The 24,978-nt window shown below is 35.1% G+C and overlaps 1 protein-coding gene across 4 annotated transcripts in view; it reads right to left on the bottom strand.

Annotated features, from left to right (window-relative positions):
* The window catches only part of LOC115891041 (polypyrimidine tract-binding protein 2), a 470,600-nt gene that overhangs the window by 242,968 nt on the left and 202,654 nt on the right, over positions 1 to 24,978 (bottom strand). For 3 of the 4 annotated variants that reach the window (XM_030911435.1, XM_030911436.1, XM_030911437.1), the window contains exon 1: positions 2,246 to 2,317. The exons of the other annotated variant lie outside the window; for it this stretch is intronic. In XM_030911435.1, coding sequence (XP_030767295.1) covers positions 2,246 to 2,278 — 33 coding nt within the window. In that variant the 5' untranslated portion in view covers positions 2,279 to 2,317. Of the gene's footprint in view, positions 1 to 2,245; positions 2,318 to 24,978 lie in introns of those variants that run through there. 4 annotated transcript variants of the gene reach the window in all.

Below are 24,978 nucleotides of genomic sequence, written 5' to 3'. Positions count from 1 at the left end.
TGCATTACCGCAAAAACCATAATACTTACATTTAGCTAGTAATAAATTGTGATTGATGGTGTCGAAAGCTTTCGAAAAATCTAATAAGGTTAAGATAATGTTCTGTCCCTTGTCGATTCCTTTAATGATGTTGTTAGTGAGGTGTAAAAGGCTGCTAGCGGTACTGAAACCTTTACGAAACCCAGATTGAAAAGTAGGTAGAATATTATTTATGTTGACATATTCATATAGCTGCTTATATACAACTTTTTCCATTTCATTCATCGCGGAGTTGTTGATCTTGATTTACAACATGAAAAAGTGTGAAGGGACACTGTGTTTAAAGCTATCAAAGCCAAATTCTTGTGTAACTTTATTTGTACAGGGTGGCGCCTCTCATACGCCGCGGAGGCTCCAAGGAGAAAGACAGTTTGTATTGAAATGAAATTTTGTGACCATATGTAGGTTAATTCAGAGCACTTTTTTTTTAAATATAGAGTTCTACAGGGTTTCCCCAAAAAAATATTAATTGATTTTCGGATTCTGGGAGAAAAATAAACGTGATTTTTATAAGAGAAGTATATGACTAAAATGTAAAGTTTTTGAGATATTTATCGTTTTTTAGAAATAAAGAACAATTTTCAAATTACAACAAAAGCTACCTAAATTGGAATTTACCCGGTATAGTCTCATACGTAGGTAAATTAACTATTGTACTTTAAATCAAATTAAAACTTGATCCAAAAAGTTATACAGGGTGAGGCAAAATTAATACTGAACATTGGTCACCTTTAAAAGCATGTTACTCTTTTATTTTAAATGGAACACCCAGTATATTATTCCGACATTCAATGGAGAATTAATGTCTCTTCAAAATACTATCAAGGTTGCCTACCCCCCAAACAAAGATTTTCCTAGATATTTTCATTTACATGATTTGATCTGTGTAGATCTTTATTATTTGATAAAATCTATGTGGCTGTGATATGACTGACGTTACTTTAACACAGCTGTCTAATTTGTCCAACTTTAACTTGAAAACATTCTCAGAAATTTGCCGAAAATGCAAACTTATCCTACATCAGAGAGAATTGATATGATTCTATCAGTTGGTGAATGCAGTGTGCATTCACCAATTAATAGAATACTTAGATGCTCCTGATTTTATCTAGTCTGGTTTTTTTATGGGGATATGTTAAAGACAGTGTTTAAAAAACTCGACCAATAATTATTGTCGACAACATGAGAGAAATTATTGTAGCTGCTTTTCGAGGCAGAACTCCACATATGCCTTTTAAAATGAAAAGATCTTCTTGAAAATACAATCATTTTATGCAGTTAACAGGAAAGGAAGCATTTTGAACATTTGATTTCATCTAGCTAATTTTTGTCACATAATTATAGATTTATATCTAATTTTAATTATGTAATAATTAAAATATGTTTTAAATGTGTCACTTTTTATTACCGTTGAGTATTTTACTCTATAATCTTTAATTTTTGTTAAATTAACAAAAGGTATATCGCAGCCATCCCTAGATTTTTTCAAATAATAAAGATCTACTCATGCAAAATCATAAAAATTAAAATATCTAGAAAAATCTTTGTCTGAGGAGTAGGCAACCTCATGTTCTCCTTGGAGCTTCCGTGGCGTATGAGAGGCGCCACCCTGTACAGTGAAAGTACTTAAAATATTGTAAGGTGTTAAACATAGCTGAGAAGGAAGCGCAAAGCATTTTCCTATTAAATATTAACAAATATAAATAATATTATAAAAATTCTACATATCCTACTTTATTTTATAAGGCTTTATTAGACACATAAACAAAATCAACATTATATTATACGTATTTTACTATCTGGTTAAAATTATTTATACTGATTATTTGTGTTTATGTTGTAAATACAATACTTTTAAGTTATTATTGGGATTCTTATAACTTATATATCCAACTGGAAACTATATTAGAACTACTAATTTGGCAAAACAAAATTCATGAATCTTTATAACCTATCAAACCACCTATACCCTAATAATAGATATTTAAATCCTTACTAGTCTCTTTAATATTTTAATATTAAATAGGTTCATAAAAGATCTGGTTCATACATTTATACACCTAAAACTCAAAGATTATTACCCAATTGAAAAACAGTAGAGATAGGCACAGTACTTTTCACGTTGTATAGAGATACGCCGCTAATATAAAATTGTTTACTTTTACACAATACTAAATTATCTACGTTAAATTAATATTAAACTCACCCAAATCTTCACGAAAAAAGGTCTTTTTCTCATATCAATTGCAAAAACACAAGTTACATTAACTAATTTTGTCAACAGAGATGTTCAAAACATTCTAACGTCAAAAAATCTGTCTAAAATGCTCGGCCCTCTATGCGAGAATTCTTGAACTAGGCATTATATGAAGGTACGTTCACACTGCGGATGATTACATAATATCAATTATTATAAAAAAATCAATAATTGTGATAATATTATTTAATATTTTTTGTAAAATATCTACTGACATTATTTAAATATTTAATAAAAGAGTGTTGAGGTAATAGGACATTAAAAAAAAGTATTCTTAATATTAAATAAAAATCTTTATTAATTCTTTTATGTTCTGAACGATAGAAAAACAATATTAATGATTATACCAAAGAATATTATATTTTGGTTATACTTACAAAAAGAATTTTTTATATAGCTATATCATTTTATATACCGAGTGTTTTCCAAATATCTAAAAAAAAAATAAACAAATTATCACCTTTACTTATAACTTATTTATTGAAGTGAAAATTTTGTACGCGTGCTGGGAGTAAAAATTCAAGGCCGTGACACACGAGCTTGTGAGGGGAAAAGTGGTAACGATTTTGGAGCGTCGTAGAATGTAGAATGTTTAGGAGGGGAGTTAATCACCGCGACCTTATAGATCTATTGTGTGTTCCCCTTTCTTGAGTTATAACGAGTTATAACTCATCATACAGTCTCAGGGCTTTAATAAAAGCCAATATCTGAGACGGCTCCACAGAGGCCAGCTCTCCATCCTCTACATCAGACGTACCAAAGTTCATGGCACGAATGGTCGTCGTCTCGGCGCACTCAGTGATAAGGTGTTCTGGTGTTTCCCCATTTTCCCCACAAAATCTGCATTCGCCGATGTTTCTCAGCTTCAGCCTACTGAGGAGTTCGTTGAGGAGACAGTGTCCTGTTAGAAACCCCGTGACAATCCGAAGATTGTTTTTACTTAAATCAAGGAAAACCTTTGATTTTTCTCGGGCGTAAGTTCTGAGGAAGTTTTTCCGTTGGAGGACACCCATTCCAAGTTACGGATGGAGTCTTCCAGATTCTTCAGTTCCGCTTTCAGTTGGTTCCCGTTTGGAAAACAGAACGGTTCTGGTCCAGTTAGTGGGGTGTTCGCTCCTTTCCTAGCTAGATCATTTGCTTTTTCATTGCCTTCTATCCCTTGGTGGCAGGCACCCAGAGTAGGAGGACTTTATTTTCTTTGCCTAATTTGTTGAGCTTCTCTAGGCATTCTTTGACCAACTTCGAATTGATGGTTACTGAGTTGATCGCGTTAAGTGCTGCTTGACTATCGGCTAGGATGGCAATTTCCTGTTTTCGATAGTTCCTATTTAAGATAAATTGTACGCATCTTTCGATAGCGTAAATTTCTGCCTGAAAGATACTGGGGTAAGTGCCCATTGGTTCGGAGTATTTAGTTTTCGGCCCAAATACTCCTATCCCTGTCCCTGCTTTGGTTTTGGAAGCATCAGTATACCACGTGATGGTATGGTCTTTTATATGCTGAGTAAGCGTTTCTTTCTTCCAATCCTTTTTATTATTCAGTACTACAGTGAGGTGTTTCTCAAAGTTGTAAATTCTTGGTATGTCATCCACTGGGAGTTGAAGAAGTGGAATTTTCTTTTTGAGGGTGTTCCAAGCCCCTCACCTGAAAATTCTCCCAGTACTGTTTCCGTCAATGACCATTCTAATCATTGTCGCATTGGCATAACTACCGACGACGATGTGCAGTGGTGTTAGGTCTAGAATGACCTCCATTGCTGCTGTTGGACATGTTCTCATGGCACCTGTGATGCAGATACATACCAGTCCCTGTACTTTGCACAGGTTTTGCCTTGCTGTACGTTGCTCTAGTTTTGTACATCAAGCAACTGCTCCATAAGTAATAATGGGTCTTACTATCATGGTACACATCCAGCGCAAAATGTTAGGGGCGCAGCCCCACCTATTTCCCGCAAGTCTTCTGCATATTATGAGAGCCTTTGTGGCTTTGCTGGTAATGTTCTTAATATCCCTGTTCCAGAGAGGTTTACTATCCAGGTCTATTCCCAGATATTTCACTTCCTGTGATGGCAGTATTTCCTTTCCATCTAGATGGATTCTTTTCAAATTTTGCAAACTTCGCTTTCTGGTGAATGGCACTACTGCGGTTTTATCTGAGTTAATACTCAGCCCGTACTGGAGCGTCGTAACTCGGGCCCTATGTCAGCTGGAGGGTTGAAACTCGGAATGTAGATGGGGCTCGATCTTTTCAATGATATTTTGAAAAAATCGTCCGTTTTAATGGGTCTTTGGAGTGTGTTAACTCGAGTTCTATGTCAGTCAGGGGGTTGAAATTCGAAATGTAGAACAAAGATGCATGATATATTAACGACGTTTCGTTCACTACAAAACTCCATCCATAAATTTAGTATGTCGAGAGATTGGACCAAGGCCAACTTGATCGTGTACGACACGTGTCACGGTGACAGCTAGTTTTGACGTAAGAAACGTCAAAAATTGATATCGTCCGATCGCGGCCAAATTTGGTGGGTAAGCTACAACCGAAGGTATCATTTAAAAATCAAAAGTTGTAGTCATTTCCGGTGAAACAGGAAGTGACCGAAACTCACATATCAAATCTCAATATTTTATCTAAAAAAATATAAAAGTTATATGGGGGAGCCACTTTTCCAAAATATCCAGTATACCATAAATTGAGAAAATTACCGAACGTTTATTCTGACAACGAGACCCCTGAAAACGTTAAACATTTCTTGTTGGTTACAGAGATTCATTCCAAGGAAACTTGGCGTCATTTTCATACTATAGATAAAAGAAGCCTGTTAGTTTCTGAAACAAACATACCATAAATCTTTTATGATGTGCCAATACAGAAAAAGAAACTATTAGATATACATTTATGTCATCTTTGATATCGATAAAGTAGATTCATCTTTTTCTTTTTCCTTTTCCTAAATAATAGCCATGAAATCTATTGTTTTTTTCTCCGACAGTAAAAAAGAAAAAAAGCCCCCTTTTCAAGGCGTCTCCTTTTAAATTCAGATATACAAGACGCGTGTCTGTTTAAATCGGCCTTAAACATAAACAAGAGAAAGAACATTCGTAAAAAAACGCATCCCTAAAGACTCTTTTCTCAGCCTTCAATTCGTCAATGCCAGCGACTATTATTCCGGTAAATGTGGCACTCGATGCGCCGCTTCTGCGTTTCAGATAAAATGAAATACTTTTTTCAAGGAGAAAAAATTGCTTCTTTCGCTCGTTCGTATACCGATTTTATTAACAGTTTACTGTGATACTATAAAAAATAAAAAATAAATTTTCTTGAAAGATTTTTGGATTTTTTTACCACTGAAACAGAATCCTACAAAATAAAAAAGTTATTTTTTTTTGTTAATACCACTGTATACAGGGTGGTTAACCACGTTCGTCTAGATTTTTAAAAATTGTAGGTTTTGGGTTCGTTGAAGGACTATTAGAGTTACAATTTAAAAATATTTTTACAGGATACAGAGTGTCCCAAATAAATAAAAAGAAATCAGAGTTGTATTTTTTTAAATGAAACACCTTGTATATTATTACAATTTTAGTTTCTACGATTAAAATAAAGGTTAATTTGATTAAGATTTATCACACTTAAAACTTACTGTTTTCAAAATATTTTCAATCTTGTGAAATTGCAGTAAAAATTTTAATTTCTCCAAGGGTATCAAAGTTTTTAGTACTAAATATTTACTGAAGTTTATTTATTGATCAGTTATTGTGTTGCAATAAAAAAATAATTCTACCTCACACAGAGTGTCTAAAAATTTATTTTAAATAATTTCCAACTTTAAACGGCAATAACTTGTTTAATTTAAATGGAATACCCCGTATATTTTAGGAGAATGGGATGTACAATTTAATTCTCTATTAAATTGTATTATATCTATCCTTTCAAGTTTTCGTAGAAAATGCCTTTTCTTATAATTTAGACCTCATTTATCAATATACCCATGGAATATTGACATTTAGCTTGGACTAAAAAATAGACACGACATTTTTTGTTAGATAGAAATAGAAGAAATTGAAGTGGTGATGAATTTCAATATGACTATAAAAAGTATTATTTTTATTCCCTCTAAACATAAACATTTTTATGCCAAAAATACATAAAACATGTACAGGGTGTCCCACTAAGAATAGCTCTCGGTTGTATCTCGGAAAGTATTAGCCGTATGGCCTACGGAAAAAAATATTTATAACTAAAGGGGCTATGAGAAATTGCTGGAAATTATTTTCAAGTTTGTAAAACGGCCGGTAGGGGGCGCAATTGCTATGGAAAATAAGAAAATAGAATTTTTACAGAATTTTGCCTAGATAATGGATACTATAAATAATAGCTTCATAATCTTCACTAATTTTGGATTTTTTTTGTTAGAACCATTTCCCCCCATCTGTTAAAATAAAGTGGTGGGGGAAGGTGAGATCTATCTTTATTTAAATGTTAATAACTCCGGATTGGATGATCAGAATCCAATAAACGAGGGCTCGTTTAAAATAGCGTTTCTTACTCTATATTATACCATAAAAATAATAATAATAAGGTTTTGAAGGTAGACACTAGGGAGCGCTTTCTTACAATTTAACAAACATAACGCGTTTTTTCAAAAAAAATAAATACTATAGTATATGTTATTTTAGCTGATAGTAAAGAGTAGTAAAAGCTTAAAAAGTCAGCGAAAACCGCATCTTGATATCTTCTTTCAAACCGAAGATATTAAATTATAATAAATACCACAAAATAAGTCCTTGATTACCTTATTTTTATAATACGGTATGAGTAGCCCTCTTGATTATGCCCATTCTAACAAAAAAATAAGATAGGAACAGTTAAGTTTATTTTAAAATCGACAAAATACCAGAATACCATAATACCAGATGTATTAAAATCTAATAATTAAGATATTAATAACAGTGAACAAGAAGCGATGATTCAGTGAAGTCATGGTAGGCTTTGGAAAAAAGTTGCTTCTGACGTAATATTATAAACGTCAAATAGTTATTAGATTAACATTTTGATAGCCTTTTATCTTTTGATTGCTTCTTCAAAATGCTAACAACTTCAACTACTTCAAATAATAAAGGCATTTTGAAAAAGCAATTAAAAGATAAAAAAAAACGCTGCTAAGACTATCAAAATATTATAAAATTCATAAAGCTATATAGATAAAACAACATAAACCTTGTGTAAAGACAAAAAAAGCGGATAATAAAATCCGGGCTAGCCGCGGTAAATCTAAAATCTGTTTTCTTAATCTGGCGCTGTCACAGGGGAGACGCGTTACTTTCGATCATCCGGTCGGTGCCTTATCCCCGGCCAACTAGACACGTTTCCACTGACGGATAATGGTAGCGGGTGTCAATCAAGCAACCGGGAAGAGCGGCAATTTTCCAGGCGATGGCAAGATAAACCTGGCGAGCGCAACGTGCCGACCTGTCAACGACGGCCTTAATATCTTCATGTTCGGTTGTGTCACGGATATTGAATGATTGTTCTCTAAATGTCTTTTTTCTTGTGTTGTGTGTAAAAATTGCGAATAGTTTAATTTTAATTGAGATATCTGATTTCTAAACTCTTCGCGATAATATTTTTTTTGTGAAAGCGTTTTGAAATTGACAGTTTTTGATATTTATTTGAGATTCGAAATGACATTCTTTTAGGCACTAGTATCTAAAAGTGATACTTGTTTAGGCACTAGTGCCTAAAAGTAAAATATGAAACGTTAGGAACAATGAAAATATTTATTTATTATAAATCTTAAGGTCCTCCTCCTCCTCCTCCTTCCTATTACTCTATAAGAGTATGGTGACATTATGATATCACATTTATTGTGTCTCTCCATGTTGTTCTGTCTTGCGCAGCTGTACTGGCCTCGTGTAGACTATGACCTATTATCGTCTTTATTTGGTTCACCCAACGGTTTGGAGATCTCCCTCTAGGACGTTTCCCGTTCACTTTTCCCTCCACAATTAGTTTTTCTAGGCCATTGGTGTTCCTGGATATGTGGCCAATGTTTTGGATACGATTGATAAACATCAATTCCCTTATGTATTAAGGTAATTGATTTTTAGGAGAGGTATATAGTTAAGTACAATAATCTTTAAAGTTCATTGTGTGTTTTTATAATTAGACGTAGATAAAATATTGTACAATACACGTGAGTTAACTCCATTAAGATACTTGTGTGGTTACACAACTCGTGCTATGCACTCATTGTGCAACTTTCACACGCGTATCTTAATGATGCTGTTAACTCACTTGTATAGTAAATATCTATTAGATACGTTTAAAATTGGTTTTAAAATACTTAAAACATAACAATCCTGAAAAATGTCTATATCTATGTGGTGGATTCATCTCTCCAAAAAAATCCTTTATGGGTATTTCGCCGCTGCACTGCAAGAAAATCTACAAAATAAAATAGTTATTTTTTGTAAACACTTCTGGCGTTAAACCTAAACGGACGCTGCTTGTCAGGAGTTATGCTTACAGTAATACAAATTTGCCTAACAAAGAAAAAAATACTTAACGTTTCGGAAAGTTATCTTTTTCCGTCTTTGGAAGCAAAAAATACAAAGAATAAAGAAAAACACTATTTAAAATATTTAAATTCAACTATTCGAGAACACTTTACTTTTTTAAAACAGATACCTCTACAAGAAACCGTTGACATTATATCAAGTTAAACTTCAAAATTAACAATTACTACTTGATAACAATTACTTAATAAGGTAAAACCAAAAAGCCCCAAACTCTGTAAGATTATTTTTAAATTTTACGTATATTATGTTTATTTAAGTTACGTTTTTTAAAATCAAAGAAGCGATTGCCAAACATTACTAACATCTACGATTGAATTAAAAAAGCCTCTTTTATTTTTCTTCTAGAGGCTATCGCTTCTTTCATTATAATTTTGGCGTTATTAAAATTTATTCTGTGCCCTGTGTCCCATGAATGCTGACAAATCTTAGATTTGTGAAAATCTCCCTTTCTGAAATAATCTTTATGTTCTTTAATTCTAACATTTAAGGGTCTAGATGTTTCACCAATGTAAAATTTATCGCATTCACAGGGTATTTGAATTTTTTTTGTATTTTTTTTTGGATTGTTTTGGAGAGATAACAATCCTGGTTGGGTAGCGATTTCATGTTTTGTAGTTATTTTTACTTAATTTCTAGTGATGTATCGATATTTTCTCTTTGAACCATCACTAGTTTCGCCTTTTGTAGTGGATCTATGCAGGTAATTTTGCAGCAGATTCAGTGGTCCGAAACGACAAACAGGCATCCTAGAAAACGAAACCAGTTTGAATAAATTGTCTTTGTTTTGGTCCGTTTCTTCTTTCCGGGGTTCATTTTTAATGATTCTCCTTCGTCATAGAAAATGAGGTGTTTAAAAATAGCTCCATTCATTATATGAGGTTCTTAAACCTTTATTGATGACTCGCTATGTAAAATTCTATGTAAAATGTATTTTTTCATCCAACTATTCCCCTTTGTAAAATCGCTATTTTTGGGGCTTACTCTACCGGGTCTCACAATGCAAATTTACCTCAAATATCTATTTAGTTGGTCATTGGCAATCACTCTCTCATTGTACATGAAAATAACAAAAAATTTACTGATCTGGATAAAATTGATATTTAAATAGTAAGACTCACCCGGGGGTACTCCGCCCCCTAGCCACTGATATATTCTATTCAATATATCCCATTCCATATTTTCGATCTAATTCAAATATCATTCGGTTATATATTGGTTAATCATCTTCAACAACTTGCAAGTATCACCTGAAATAGTATAAGGGCTTCCCCCGGACGCAAATCTGCCGCTAAACAGATTCGGATCCCAATCGAATAGGCTTGGGGTACCTCACTACCCCAACGCCGCATCGTGTCAATCGAGAAGACAAGGGAGACCTCAAACTCTCAAGACTAACCTCGAAGGCAAGACGTCACAAGAGGTTTTCTTCTGGTCAAACGACCCGTTGCCTTACAGTACATGCAACGTTTATAGTCAAAAGACTTTCAACCCCCAAATATCAGCTCTATGACAAAACACAACACAACAGCCGGCCGGCCTATCAACTACTGACTCGCCTCCGGCAAGCTAAGCCTCCTCTTACATCACAATTTTACCGGATCGTAAATATTTACATTACTTGCCAATGAATCATACTATTTTCTCTAATCGACTTTCAAATAGAGTGTTTTGGCATTACTAGATAAATAAATAGAGAGTTTCCAAATTATAAAACCATTATTATAACCAACTTATTTTCCAAGTTTTACACCTTGATTCTTCGACTTGTGTGGCCTTCGTCGTCGGCACGATTGACGTGCCGCCGCTATTATCCCCGCTTTGATAGCTAAATTTATCCGGTAGAAAATCAATTTTCCGATAGAGTGGTCCCGCTTAAAGGTTTAATAAAGATTGGACGAGGCGGCGCGCCAGTTAGTTAAACGCGATCGACGTTTTTGCCGCTCGCGCCGTGTTATTGCTTGGCGATTGATTCCGAGAAAGAGTTTAACGAGATTTTCAGTTCGTTTTTGTTTATTTGCCCCTTTATTATATAGGGTGACTTCTAAAAAATGCAAGAACTTTTATTGATGGTAGATCTGGACCACCTCTGGATAAAAGAAACATATTTTCTCTTTACCATTTTTCCAGTAAATTGGAAAAAATCGAGTTGCTTAAGAAGAGAGAAAGAAAAGAAATTTAGCTTTCAAGCCGCATCAGCATCAAAGGCTATTTAGCCGCGTATCACCTGCTATTTTAGTACGGTACAATATTTGACATATTACTAAACAACACGTTTATAGACAGATTGTATATGTTAAGAGTACAGACATTGATTTTGTACAAATAAAAAGTAAAATGGTACAGACAACATAGAATAAATCAATAAAACATAAAAATATATACAATTGAATTAGTAATTGGTTGCTTCAAACCAAAGTGTAGCTTTTTAGATACCTATATTTTAGATATATGTACATGTATATTCCGATCTTTCCAGAAAATCAAAAAGTTTTGGTGCCCACTTGTAGAAAAAATAACTGATATTTTGCTGACATGTCTGACGCAGGCCTCTGTTGTTAATTAACTGACTACATTCCTTAAGAATATGTTTAACAGTTAAAGGATTACTACATTTATCACATAGAGGCGGTGGTTAGCCCTTAAGCAAAAATTGATGAGAAAACCTACAATGTCCTAACATGAGTCTGTTAATTACTACGGCTTTGCGACGATCATAACTCGATGTGGAGAAACCACAGAAGAATGTCTTTTGACAGTCCAGAGTTTGTTAGGTTCCTCCAGAAGATCCCACTCCAGTTGAACCAGGGATTCTTCAGCCATATTTCTACGAGGTTGATTTAGCTTGAAACGCCTAACTCATAAATGTATTACTCTTTTTAATCGAGTTTTAATCCTATTTGAATATAGCTGTTTATGTAACAAGTTGCGAAATGAATGTGTTTTAAGAACGGGACGCAAAATTATTCAACGAGGCGAAAGCCGAGTTGGACTAAGGCATTGTTTAATGACAAGGTTCTGTCAGGTTGAAACGTCGCCGTATTTCCTACAAAGTTTTGTGAAAAATGAGTGATATTGACGAGTCTTTGGATATTCAACAAGCTGCTGAAACTGCGCTATCCACGTTAGTACCCGAGAAGTCGAAAAACTTATAAATACGAGACAACCTACAACAACTTTGAAACCTGAGTCAAAGAAAAACATGTTGAGAATTTCACAGAAAAGGTATTGCTAGCCTATTTCCTGAGGTTATCCACTACCTTAAAGCCGTCAACTCTGTGGAGTAAATATTCGATGCTCCGCACCATGATTTACCTGAACAGAAACGTAGATATTAGCAAATTCAGAAACCTTATTGCATTTTTAAAAAGAAAAGCTTCCGGATATCAGGCAACGAAATCAAAAGTATTTACAAAACTGGAAATAGAACGCTTTATGAAACAAGCCGATGGCAAAGAATTCCTGTTAGCTAAAGTTGTCTTAATCGTTGGAGTATTTGGAACATGTAGGAGGGAAGAAATCACGTTTTTGACCGTAGATGCCATTAAAGATTGTCAGTCATTTATTAGTGTGAAGATTCCGAATACAAAAACTCATTTTCCAAGAGTATTTACGATTCCTGGGGGACCAATAGATGGTATCAATTTCTTACATGTATTTCGTAAGTACGCAAAACTCCTACCACTCAATGTGACACATCAGCGATTTTCCTTGACTTATCGAAAAAATCAATGCTGTACCCTGCCAGTTGGAATCAATACAATTGGAGGTATGCCAAAAAAGATAGCGGAATTTCTTGGACTCTCCAACGCCATTGAATACATGGACGATTTTTTATTAAGCGAGAACGTCAAAAATTGACATATGATATGTCATTCTATTCAGAATGTCATTTTCTATCGAATAAACTAAAAAAATGCCAGTGTGCCATTTAAAAATCAAAAGTTTTAGTCATTTCCGGTGAAACAGGAAGTGACTAAAAACAATTGAATAAGTCGACCAATCCTAATTTATGTCATATACTAACATACCAAATCTCGTTTTTTTATCTGAAGAAATAAAAAAGTCATAGGGGTGAGCCATTTTTGAGACGCACCCGGTATATCAAAATGAAAGTCTGAAAGCTGCGTTAAGCGGCCCATACATTATCAAACAAATTGCGCAACATTGCATTGCACACCTGATTCAGCGGTCCATACATTATCAAACAAGTTGCGGAACAAAGCGATGCGCAACGTTCCGTTACACAACTGCATCACCCCATGCACTTAGTAAAATTTTGATCAAACTTTTTATTAAAAGTTATGCATTGTTTGAGAAACAATCATGTCCTCAATTGCCATTGCGTCAATTATTATCGCATATACCCTAGATGATGTCAATGATACAAAAAAACGAAAAACAAACCAAAGAATTTGGATGAAAAAACTAAAAGAACTAAAATATTGCACAATGAAGCGCAACACACACATACACTACACAACGCGCTGCGCAAACGCCTGTTGTACAAAAGAATTCAAACATTCTTGAAACTTATCAAACAACTGCGCAACGTATCAAACGTTACCATACATTGGCAACTAGTTGCGCAACAGCCTGTGTTGAGCAATTTGTTTGATAACATATGGGCCGCTTTAGGGAATTGTTAATAGACATCGATCGATGGTGATACAAAAAACACTTCACTAATTAGAAATGGCGTAGAAAATTAAAACGCTACAAATACTACTGAAAGGAAACATTAAATTGAAAAAGGACACTGAAAGCATCGTCATAAAAATTGCTATTAATATATATAGACCGATGACGGTACGTAAAATAGCGCACTAATTTAAAAAGGTGCGGAGAAGATGAATGGCGTTAAGAATAGAAACTCAGCGGCCGAACATAAATCAATTCTGCGGACCCGCGCTCAAATAAATTTAAATAAGAGCTCCACGGTTGCCACAGCCGCGGCTTCAATAAATCTTTTCCTGTTTGTTTTTCCATCCCCCTCGTCGTTTTGCGTATCCGTGGCTCGCTTTATTATGCCCCTCCAATCCCGCATTATCATTTTTTCTTCTATTTTTCCGGAAAGCAACAGTTAACGGCCATCCTTTTTTCATCGCATTTTTGCGATGGAAATGCGAAAAAGATAACGTTTTTGAATTAATACAGAATGATGTACGAGGAAATTATTATTTCATCTTTTCCTTATTTATTGCTGCCTTGTTACCAGATAGATCGTGTTCTCATGTTTCGTTATTGGTTTGTTAGTTTTTGTACAGGGTGGGCAAAATTGGACGCTTTTCAAAACTAATATCGCTGTCTGGAGCTCAATTTTTATCAAAAACATTGATGAAAACCGCATAGGTATCGATATATGTAACCGTTTCATCCCTAAAAGGGCGGCCATAACGGTCTTTCTGCCGAGGAGCAAGGGGAAAGACACCACCTACCTGCTGAGCCTTATCCAAGGTCAGAACTTCAATGGAAGGACATCGAGTTGGCGAGTCATCGACCCGAGGGAGGAGGGTTATGGTCAGGTCCTCACAATAGGAATTGACCTCAAATCCAATGACGCGATAGAGAAAGAGGGACATATCCTCTATTATAGATACGGGAGTATCAGGTCTAAGGAGAGACCAAGTTAAAAAGGTGGAGAAAATGGAGACAGATCCTCCACCTCACGGGTTACTCAGCCGGAGGCAAGCTGCGAGGAGCGGCACGGAGGGCCAAACTCCAACCGTGGAAGGGTGTGTACCCTCGGAGGAAGAACTGTTGTCAGAGGAGGATGGGAAATACCCTGTCTAGAGGTGTGTAGTTCGTGAACGAACTAGTTCCAATGAACTATTCCGACCCCGGAATGAAAGGAACTAGTTCCTGGTTTCTCAAAGAACTAGTTCCTCAGGACCTATTCCGCGATCGAGACTGTGACCGATATAGAATAATATGCGACGGCGACGGATCGGCTAGCGCGCGTAGCCCAATGGTAGGCAGGAGTGGGGAGTGCCAGCTGTACGTTATTGAATCCGGACCTAGAAGAACTAAACTAAATAATTAAATAGACTAGTTTACGTAGGACCGGATCGGGCCAGCGCGATCGATGCTAGGCAGGAGTGGGGAGTGCCAGCCGTACGCCGTATGTTATCGGATCCGGACCTAAAGGAACTAGAGGAACTAAATAAAAGACTAGTTTACGTATGGATCAGCCAGCGCGATTGATGCAAGGCAGGCGTGGGGAGTGCCAGCCGTATGTTATCGGATCCGGACATAGAGGAACAATTAAAAGACTAGTTCACGGGAATCCATTCAGTCGGCAGATCCGAGATATAATACAAGGCGACGACGACGGATTCGGCCTTGTCTATATCCACAGCCGGCGCGGCGTAATTACAACAGAAAATTGTCGTGGATACTGTTTTTGATTTTTAGTTTGTTTTTTAAATATTTTATGGGAATGTTTCAATTTAGGTCCCTAAAATTAGGAAATATCTTATGCTGGAAGTACACACTCGCCGAGGCGACCCGAGACGTGACAAAAAAGAACGATCCTAACCAATAACAATGTACAAATCGTTAATTTTTTGTGGCGCCTCGGGTCGCCTCGCCGAGTGTATACTTGCACCATTATAAAACGAAGTAGATATTCTGAATTTTTAGACAAAAACAAAAAGCTTGAAAAAACGAAAAATGCAATTTTTCGTAAAATTTTTGTAATATTTGCTCTAATTGATTTATGATATAGTTTTTTAAATTCTGATTTGAGTTTTTTTTATTTTTTTTATCTGTAATAAAACTTACCTATATGTTTCTAACATACACAATTACACGTCTCGTTATATCTCCGTACATTATAAAAATTATACAAATCATACTGTGAATAGTTCTGACTGACAACGAAACGCATTAGCAAGCAAGGGGAATGTCAATGTTAGTCGGAACTATTGTGGACTAAAGACCTAGTTCAAGGAACTATTCCTCTGGAGGAACTAGAACTAAGGAACTAGTTCCTCCCAAGGAACTAGAATTCCCACCTCTAACCCTCTCCCCTCTACAAAAGGGGTATGATGGGTTATAGATTGTGTGATGACTCAAGGAAAGGGGGCACACAATAGATCTTTAAGGTCGCAGTGATTAACCCCCCCCCCCTCTTACTCATTCTAAATTCTACGACCATTTCGGAGTTACGGGATGTTTTTCAAAAAATGTACATTTTTAACAAATCGCTGTAACTTTTTCGTTATGGAAAATTTTGTATTTTTATTAGCGATGGGAACTCATGAATGAATTAGACTATCGAATGGTTACTAAATGAATGATTTCAACTATCGAATAGTTTTATTCGAATAAAGTCATTCATTCATTTGTATACTAAAGCATATGTGACAACCTCGCCGTGTAACTAAAAATGGTTATCGTTGCCACGATTGGCAACGATAACCATTTTTATCCAAATAGTTTTTTTTTAAATTCTTATACAAATAGTTTTATACACGTAAAGGTACATTCAGTTTCAGAGACAGTTAGTTTCAGAGATATTAATAAATAAATAAAAAATATATATTTTTCAGCCTTTCTTCGAAAAATTATTAAAAAATACAAGAATTGTCCTGAAATCAAAACTATCTTAGGTATTTACTTTAGATGGTCTGCACTTACTTTACTATAAATATGGTAATGGTAAATCATACAGGATGTCCAAAATTCTATGCCAAACTTTCTAAAATATAAAATATTTTTTCGTCGTTTTTTTTTAAATGGAACACCCCGTATATTATTTTTTCAGTAGATGGAGAATTAAAAAATGAACATTTTTTGTATTTAGAGTATTTCAAAATGTTTAATGGATTCACAGATACACGCAGTATTATTTCATATGGCTCTTTCAACGGTAAAATACGAGAGAAAAATTATTGGGTGGCTTTGATAAAAATTTACTGTGGAAAATGCCATATGAAATATAAAACCGCAAATATCTGAAAAGCAGTTAAAATTTTTGATTTGCTTAAATTTATTATAAGGACGTCTTATTGGAATAAATAGAGAAGCAACACTTTTTAAAAATACTAAGGCAATGCCAGTTTGTTTTGAACGTGATTCTTTTAAAACTTATAGGGTTATAATTACTTTAACAGAAAACTTTAACCAAACTAAATATTAGATATCCGATAAAATAGTATTCGCTTTATTTCGAATGCTTTACTTTTTATTATGTATAGAAAACAATATTATATATTATCAGCAATCGTTTATGAAACAAATAATTAGGTAAATAGAATTCCACAGAACGAGTTAATTATTTTAACATGATTTATTGTGCATTTTACAATGCATTTTTTTGTATAGAGTGTATATTATAATAATTTTAAATTTCAACTGCATCTTTCTTATCTCCCAAGACTAACTCAGGTAGAGTTACAATAACAAAGCACCAAATTGTTTAAAGGCAAAATGCAATTTTTTTTGCACAATTTCCTCCGCTCTTTCACGTAAGAGTATGCTTTAGAACGAGGAGAAATCTCGGCATTATCCTTTATTCGAACCGAATAAAACCAGAAATCCAGTTTCTTTTATAAAATATTATCCTGTCGGCCAATTAAATCCGGAAATACAAAAGGGTTTTGAGTGGAAAAGAAGGTAAAAAAGATGACAGCAGTCGAAGCCACGGGCCGTTTAAATAGATTCGTGGAACGAACGAACTGTGGTGAAGTGGTCAAAACCCTAAAACGATCTCTCGATTCTTTTTCAAAACTCGTCTCCATTATAATGTTTCTCTGCAATTTCCGGCCGTTTCGAGTACTTACTAATTAAAATAACTGCTCAAAGTTGTTCTTGGAAGACCCAATTATTACAGAAATAAACAGATAAAAGATTTAACTATTCATGAATAAAGTAAAGTATTTTAAATTAAGTTTTATTTTAAGAATCTGGACTGCGATTTTCAGCCTATACTGATCTACCGACTTTACTAAGGATCTTCCTGTTATAGGGAGGACAGAATATTTTCCATCCTTCTCTGACAACAATCCGAGGAGTGGACATCTACATCCTACGAGGGTATACACGCCTCCACGGTTGGGATATAGCCCTCCGTACCCTTCAGAGTCGAGGAGCTTGTCTCCGGCTCAGGTACCCTTGAGGAGGAGGCTGGAGGATCTGTTCCCATTTTCTCCACCTCTTTAACATGGTCTCTCCATAGCTCCACCATGTTATATGAAAGCGAGACCTGGGTGCCGTACCGCCGACACATGAATGCATTAAACAAGTTGCAACAGAGACATCTTAGACAACTCTTAAAAATAAAATGGTTCCATCACGTCTCAAACGTATCGGTCCTTGAAAAAACTAACTGCTGCCACGCCCTTTCTAATTTGAAGTTCAATAAAACACAAGTTTACTGAATGCAGAATGAGTTACATAGAGGCCACTAGCTTTTTAATTTTAACAGCCGGGTGGTCGGGGTTCAAAGATATTAATAAAAGGGCGCCACGAGATTATACTCTATGAACTCGGCAATAAAGATGTAACTATTAAGTAGACTTCAACACTAACCTCGAACTGTTGAGTGCAACCTATCATGAACTTCAAATATTCTATAACTATTTGTACTTAAGTGACTCTAACTTAACTATGAGACTAGACTGTAAATAATACTACTAAAAATATTTAAGCAATTTATTAAAATATTAAAAAGTTATAAAGAAAAGAAATGAATGAAATGTAAATGAGATTGGAATATATTAAGTCAGAATTTAAATCAATAAAAACTAAATCTATGACGTCATCCCCCTTAAACTAAGTATGCTCTAAGGGCGGAATACAAATATCAAACTAAATCTAACTAATATCTAAACGATCTTACTCTACAGTGTAATGTCTTGACAAGAACTTGAAAACTACTCGGAAGTCCCTCCGGCTGAGCTTCGGTGTATAGCAATGGGGTAGCTACAGCAGGCTACAGCAGATCGATGTACTGTCACTGGAGCCCGTCAGCAAACGTACAGATACCAGGCAGGTATAGGACTTCAACAGGTGACATAAAAACCCTAAATAACATTGGTTGTCTTAGAAAAGAGCCTCAATTATAGAACAAGGACTAGCACAACGTGTAGGAGTTAATAAAGGTAATAAAGAAGGACTAATCAAATCTGAACTTTACCTCAACGAGGGTTTATGATGTCCAACGGGTACCTCTACACACGGGCAACAGGAACGGATGGAATTCTGGATTGTTCTGTGCTGTACGGTCTGGATCGGTCTTCTTGCTCTACAATTACGAGCAACCAAATAAGATTTAAGAAAGATAACACTCAACTAATCTTTCTACACCACGTGGGCGTGGAAAAGTCGAAAACCAGACAACAATACGAATAAAAATCAGTTGAGCATTGACTTAGAATAGGCAGAAGAATTATAGCATACCTTGGAACTATTCGGGGACTTCTTGGGCACGTGGAATAAGAATATCGGTCGGAAAATTTGGCTATTTTAATCCCATTGCGGAAATTGGTCGGGGATCCATAAAAATCATCAAAATCCAACCACGTCTCTGACCAAATATGTTTCGGAAGCCTTAATCCTTCTTTACGAAGACCTGCTATTCACCAACAGGGAATGCTTCACGAAACGGCAGCCAGTTCTTCGCGACGACACTCTTCAGCCGGGGAGTACGCAAGAAGTGATGCAAGGATTCGATTTCCTTCACAAAATCAGATTTCAACCGGAAATCTCCCTCCAGGATATAGATAGAGAACTATATATCTTGACTAGTCCAACTCACAAAAAGGCATAAATAAAAAATGATGTTTTCTCCTTAGCCATATTCCATATCCGGTCAATGAACGAACTAAACTCAGAAATTCCACAATTAAAAGACCGAATTGCAAACTGCGATCCACATCAAAAATAACTAATTTAACTACAAAATTTTATCTGATAATTATAAAATTTCAATAACCAAAACAAAGGATAAATAAATCCAAAAACATCTGATTTGATCTGACAGTGACCTGGAGGTGACGGAGTGATGATCAAAGATATAGAGAGATGGACAAAAAGCCTACTGCTGGTCGGCATCAGTGACAATAATGTGTATAATATTGCAGTGTATATCGGGTTGCATAATCGTAAAATTTAAATAAAATAATATTTAACAATAAAATTATAGTAAACATGATGCAAAAATAATAGCTATTTGCTATATTTTATGAGCTAGCACACAGAGGTCGTTGCGAGGAGATTTGACTGTTACACTGCGAGAGTATTGAAGTCATAATTACAAAGTCCCGCTTAAGATGGGCTGGTCACGTATGCAGAATGCAAGAAAACCGCATACCAAAATCTCTGCTTTACGGTGAGCTTGTAGACGGTAAGAGGAGGCCGGGTGGACAACTCAAAAGGTTCAAGGATATTCTCCACGAAAACTTAAAAGGAATTAACAAGCAGAATGAGTGGGAAGGGGCAGCTCACAATAAAACGGAATGGAGAAGAATTGTAAAGTCAGTTAACAGCGACAACCAAAAAGTAAAGAGGCAACAAAGCAATGGGATTTTTGAATGTCTGGAGTGCGGTAGACAGATAATATCACGTATCGGGCTTTTCAGTCACAGAAAAGCTCATGAAAGAAAACGCCTTGCGTGACCATCTTCTGATGCGTGTCAAATACTCGTCAGCGAGTAATGGCAGTATGTATGTATGTATGATACCCGTGTTATCCCGGATCTATAATAAAAAATATATCTCTCTTCCTCTATTGTCACTTTTAAAGCTAGATTCACACGTATCACTTTACGATTTTTAAACCACAAAAATGTGATCACCTGTAGAGAAAAATGAATTTAAATGGACCAAGAGCGAGGCGTTCCAAGATGGAGCTGAAAAATGAACATGTTTCAGTGGTTGCCGAAGCGGCATTTTTGGTACTGGATTCAGATTGACTGTTAAAAAAAGAGAAAGACATGCTAAGGCCACCTAAGGTGGAACAATCGATGATTATTTTTTGTATGAAAAATTTAGTCGAAGTCCATCTATTCAGACGAGAATGTTCTCGCCGAAATTTTTGTCACACAGTTGTAGTTGTAATGCCGGGCCAAGATCAAGCAGACAAAACAACGACAAGAAAAGTTTTCAGACATTCATGTTTTACGACAAAATTGCGACAAATCCAATACATTTATGCAACATTTTTGTCTTGTTACAAAATTTGGAGACTTTTCAATGTCCCGTCTCGAATCGGTAAAGATCAAAGTGAAGGTGTCCAACTCTCACCACCATAAAGCAGTGCTGAGAGAACATCTAAACTTGTCTCTTTGTTCAGAACTTGATACTGTTTTTTTTTGGTCATGCGGCATAAACATATCATAAATTTATTTTAAACGTACCTAGCAAAATGCAAGTAAAACCTATACAAAATCGATCTCTGGTTTGACAAAAACTATTAACAAAGCCACGTGAACTAACGCTTTTATTTCATATCTATATTTCAATAGAAAATAACAACCGAACGTATCAATAACTCATTCTGTCATACACATCCGTATGAACGCAGTAACATTATATTATTTACCTACTTGTCATGATTTATCATCGCTGACCATTTTTCATACCTCACTTCGCGGATTATAATCCATTAGCGTATCAGAATAAAACGTAATTTATCCAGAAAAAAACAGAAACTATTCGTGTAGATAATAAGGCGATATTTCAAATCGCCTCAATATCGACCTTCGAGGCGTACGCACGTGTTGCTGCCGCCCCTCGGGGCAATCCTGCAAATCATTCCATTTTCAGGGGCGTTATCGTTGAATGTCGACGAGTATGCTTTTTGAATTATTAAAATGGCTTTTGTGCAGGGGCGAAGTTCCATATATTTTTAATATTTAGTATATTGAGCACTAATAGATGTAAATACAGTCCTAAAATGTAGTTTAGAAAGGTTTTTAACAGCTATTGTACTACTTTATTTTAATGAAATAATATACAGGGTGGTCCGAACAGTATTCCGGAAACTTCGGCACCATATTCTGCAGATAAAAATAAGTAAAAAGTTCGTATAAATGTATGTCCTAAAATGCTTAGTTTCGGAGATACAGGGTGTAGAAGTTTCATTTTTATTTCGATTTTTTCCAAATAATTTCTGAAGTAACGTCAATATTTGGATAAAAATTGGTGTCTGGGAGTTTTGTGACACGAGAAATTTGATTTTGATGTCAAAATTACTCCTATTTGTAGGGGGCGCCACCTACATGTGTTTTAACTGTTTTGAAGAGTAATAACTTTTCGACCGTACCTGTATAGAACTACCGACCGAAAAAATATACATTTCCGTGTCTTTTTACGTAAAAAATGTCTCTTGGTAAAAATCGCTACGAGCAACCGTTCTCAAGATATTTAGAATGGAAATAGTCAATACATGTCATTATTGACAAAAAATAAGCACACGTTGAATATAGTTATTTGACTGAAATAATACATTTTTATTTTTTTAAATTAATCATAAATTTTTCTGCGAAAAAGTGACGGTTAAACAGTACCCAAAACACTTTCACTTTTGCACCGGACGCACGTTTCGCTAACCATATTAGCATCATCAGCAGATGATTAAAACTGAGTTTGAATCATTGATGCTAACCATGTTAGCATCGTCTGCTAATGATGCCAATATGGTTAGCGAAACGCGCGTCCAGTGCAAAAATAAAAGTGTTTTGGTATATTGTGGTGATTTATTATTTATTTTATAATATATATATATAACACTATTACAGTTGAGGGTTGCAACCTTTGGTGTTACACAGAAAAATAAAATTACACTAAATCACCAAAATACACCAAAACACTTTTACTTTTACACTGGACGCGCGTTTCGCTAACCATGTTAGCATCATCACCAGATGATTATAAACTAAAGAACAATCTACAAGTTGAGCGTTTATATACTCGCCCAGTAGGTACCGAGTGGGCGTGGCAAAATCTAGCCAACCGAGTCAGAGCCCACTGAGCGTAACAGTTAATTTCCGCCACTAGAGTAGTAGGAACAAAGAACTTGAAGGAATTGGACCGTTGACTCTGTTCATACTATCTTTACATTTATTAATTCTGATGCTTTCATATGCATCTAATTGCTTGTAATTTGAGACTTGTTTAATTAATTTTAAATTATTAAGATCTATACAATGTTCTTTATCAACAATATGTTCGGCAACGCAAGATTTATCCGGTCTACCATATCTTATCTGAGCTAAATGTTTTTAAATCTAGTTAATATTGATTTTCTAGTTTGCCCAACATATTTCTGATTACAATCTTTACAAGAAATTTCATAAATACCCGACCTTTCCAGTGGAGGTGTTTTATCCTTTGGATTACCTAATAATTGTTGTAATTTATTATTAGCACTATACACAAGTTTATAATTTACATTCTTCAAAATTCCTTTTAGACCACGGGATAACTCTCTATCAAACGGCATCGAAAAATATTTAGACGTGTCTTTCTCCACTTGAAAAGTCGAATTTTCAGAAATCATTAACCTATACCTACGTTTTCTAATTAATTTATCAACTAGTGAAGGAGAATATCCATTACACTCAGCTACATTCCTAATGTAATCTCTTTCTATTTCATATCTTTCTTTGGAAAGTGGGAAACTAAGTTATCTATGAACTAGGAAATTTAAACTAGCCATTTTATGTTCAACACTATGATGTGATTCATTAGGAATATATCTGCGTGTGGTCGTATTTTTCCTATAGATATTAAATTCCAGGCAATTATTAATATTTCTAATAACTCATACATCTAGAAATGGTAATCTGTCGTTGTTCTCAATTTCATGCGTAAATTTAATGGAAGGAAACGATTATTTAACTTAGAAATAAAATTATCTATGGTGTCTCAATGTGTGTCAAAAACAACAAAAATATCATCCACATACCTAACCCATACTCTTGGAAAATACTTAAACTGATTCTTAGCTTCCACTTCAAACCTGCTCATGAATAAATTAGCCAAAAATGGAGACAATGGATTACCCATTGCTGTACCTTCCCGCTGTTCAAAAAAGTTGTTATTAAATTGAAAACAGTTTTGTTTCATACATAACGATGTAAGCTCAATATATTCAATCACAGTTTTGTTGTCGAGACCATTTGCGTTCAGTAATTCCTTCAAATAGCCTAAAGTATGTGGAATTGGAGCACTTGGGAACAACGAAGATACATCAAAGGAGACCAAAATTTCACCTTCATGCAATGTTATATCTTTAATTTTGTTAATGAATTCAATATTATTTCTAACTGAGAAAGAAGGTTCATGATCAGGTAAATTTTCAAACTCACTTGATAACCATTTTGCCAAATTATAAGTCGGAGAACCTACAGCCGAAACAATTGGGCGCATAGACTTGTCCGGTTTATGAATTTTTGGCAAAGCATACAATTTTGGTAATGAGCGATTGGATACTTGCAATTTCCTCTTTAAAGAAATATCAATAAGGGTGTTACATTCTTTTAAAGTTTTTTTAACGTCTGCTACCATCTTAGACCAAGGATTCTTTTTCAAATTTATGTAGGGGCCATTATCGATTAAGTTGTTAACCTTATCGTAATAGTCTTTTTTATCTAATATAACAACCTTATTTCCCTTATCAGCTTTTAGGTAGAAACAATCTTTGTTACGCAAACCCTTGACAATATTGTGCTCCTTGTTAGATTTTAATGATTTACTTGAAACGATATTTTTTGATAACTGATTTCTACAAGCCTCTCTTGTAAATACTGTAGAAGTCTCGGGCAAGTGCTGAATAGCAGTTTCAACACCAACGACGATTTCCTCCAAAGCGCTACTAGAGTTGGGCAATGCAAACTTTAAACCTTTGTTTAATAAACTGAGCTCTTGTTTAACAAAAGTCTGCGAAGAAAGATTCTCTACTATGTTTATGTCTCTTTGGAAAACATGTTTGTTTTTAGAGCTTTTTAATTAAAAAAAAAACTAGCTTGCAGCTCTGATATCCCGATATCCCCTATTGATGTATCAGCAATTTTCTTTCGTATACAACTAGCCACTTCCTTTATCTTCACTAATAACGGCGATACCTTATGATTTCAACTAAATTGGGACACCCT

This window comes from Sitophilus oryzae, unplaced genomic scaffold, assembly GCF_002938485.1.
Source record: "Sitophilus oryzae breed Bouriz unplaced genomic scaffold, Soryzae_2.0 scaffold_944_pilon_pilon, whole genome shotgun sequence".
In the NCBI taxonomy this organism is placed as follows: domain Eukaryota; kingdom Metazoa; phylum Arthropoda; class Insecta; order Coleoptera; family Curculionidae; genus Sitophilus; species Sitophilus oryzae.
The sequence above is the reverse complement of the archived record's forward strand: the minus strand, read 5'-3'. Positions and strand labels throughout refer to the sequence as shown.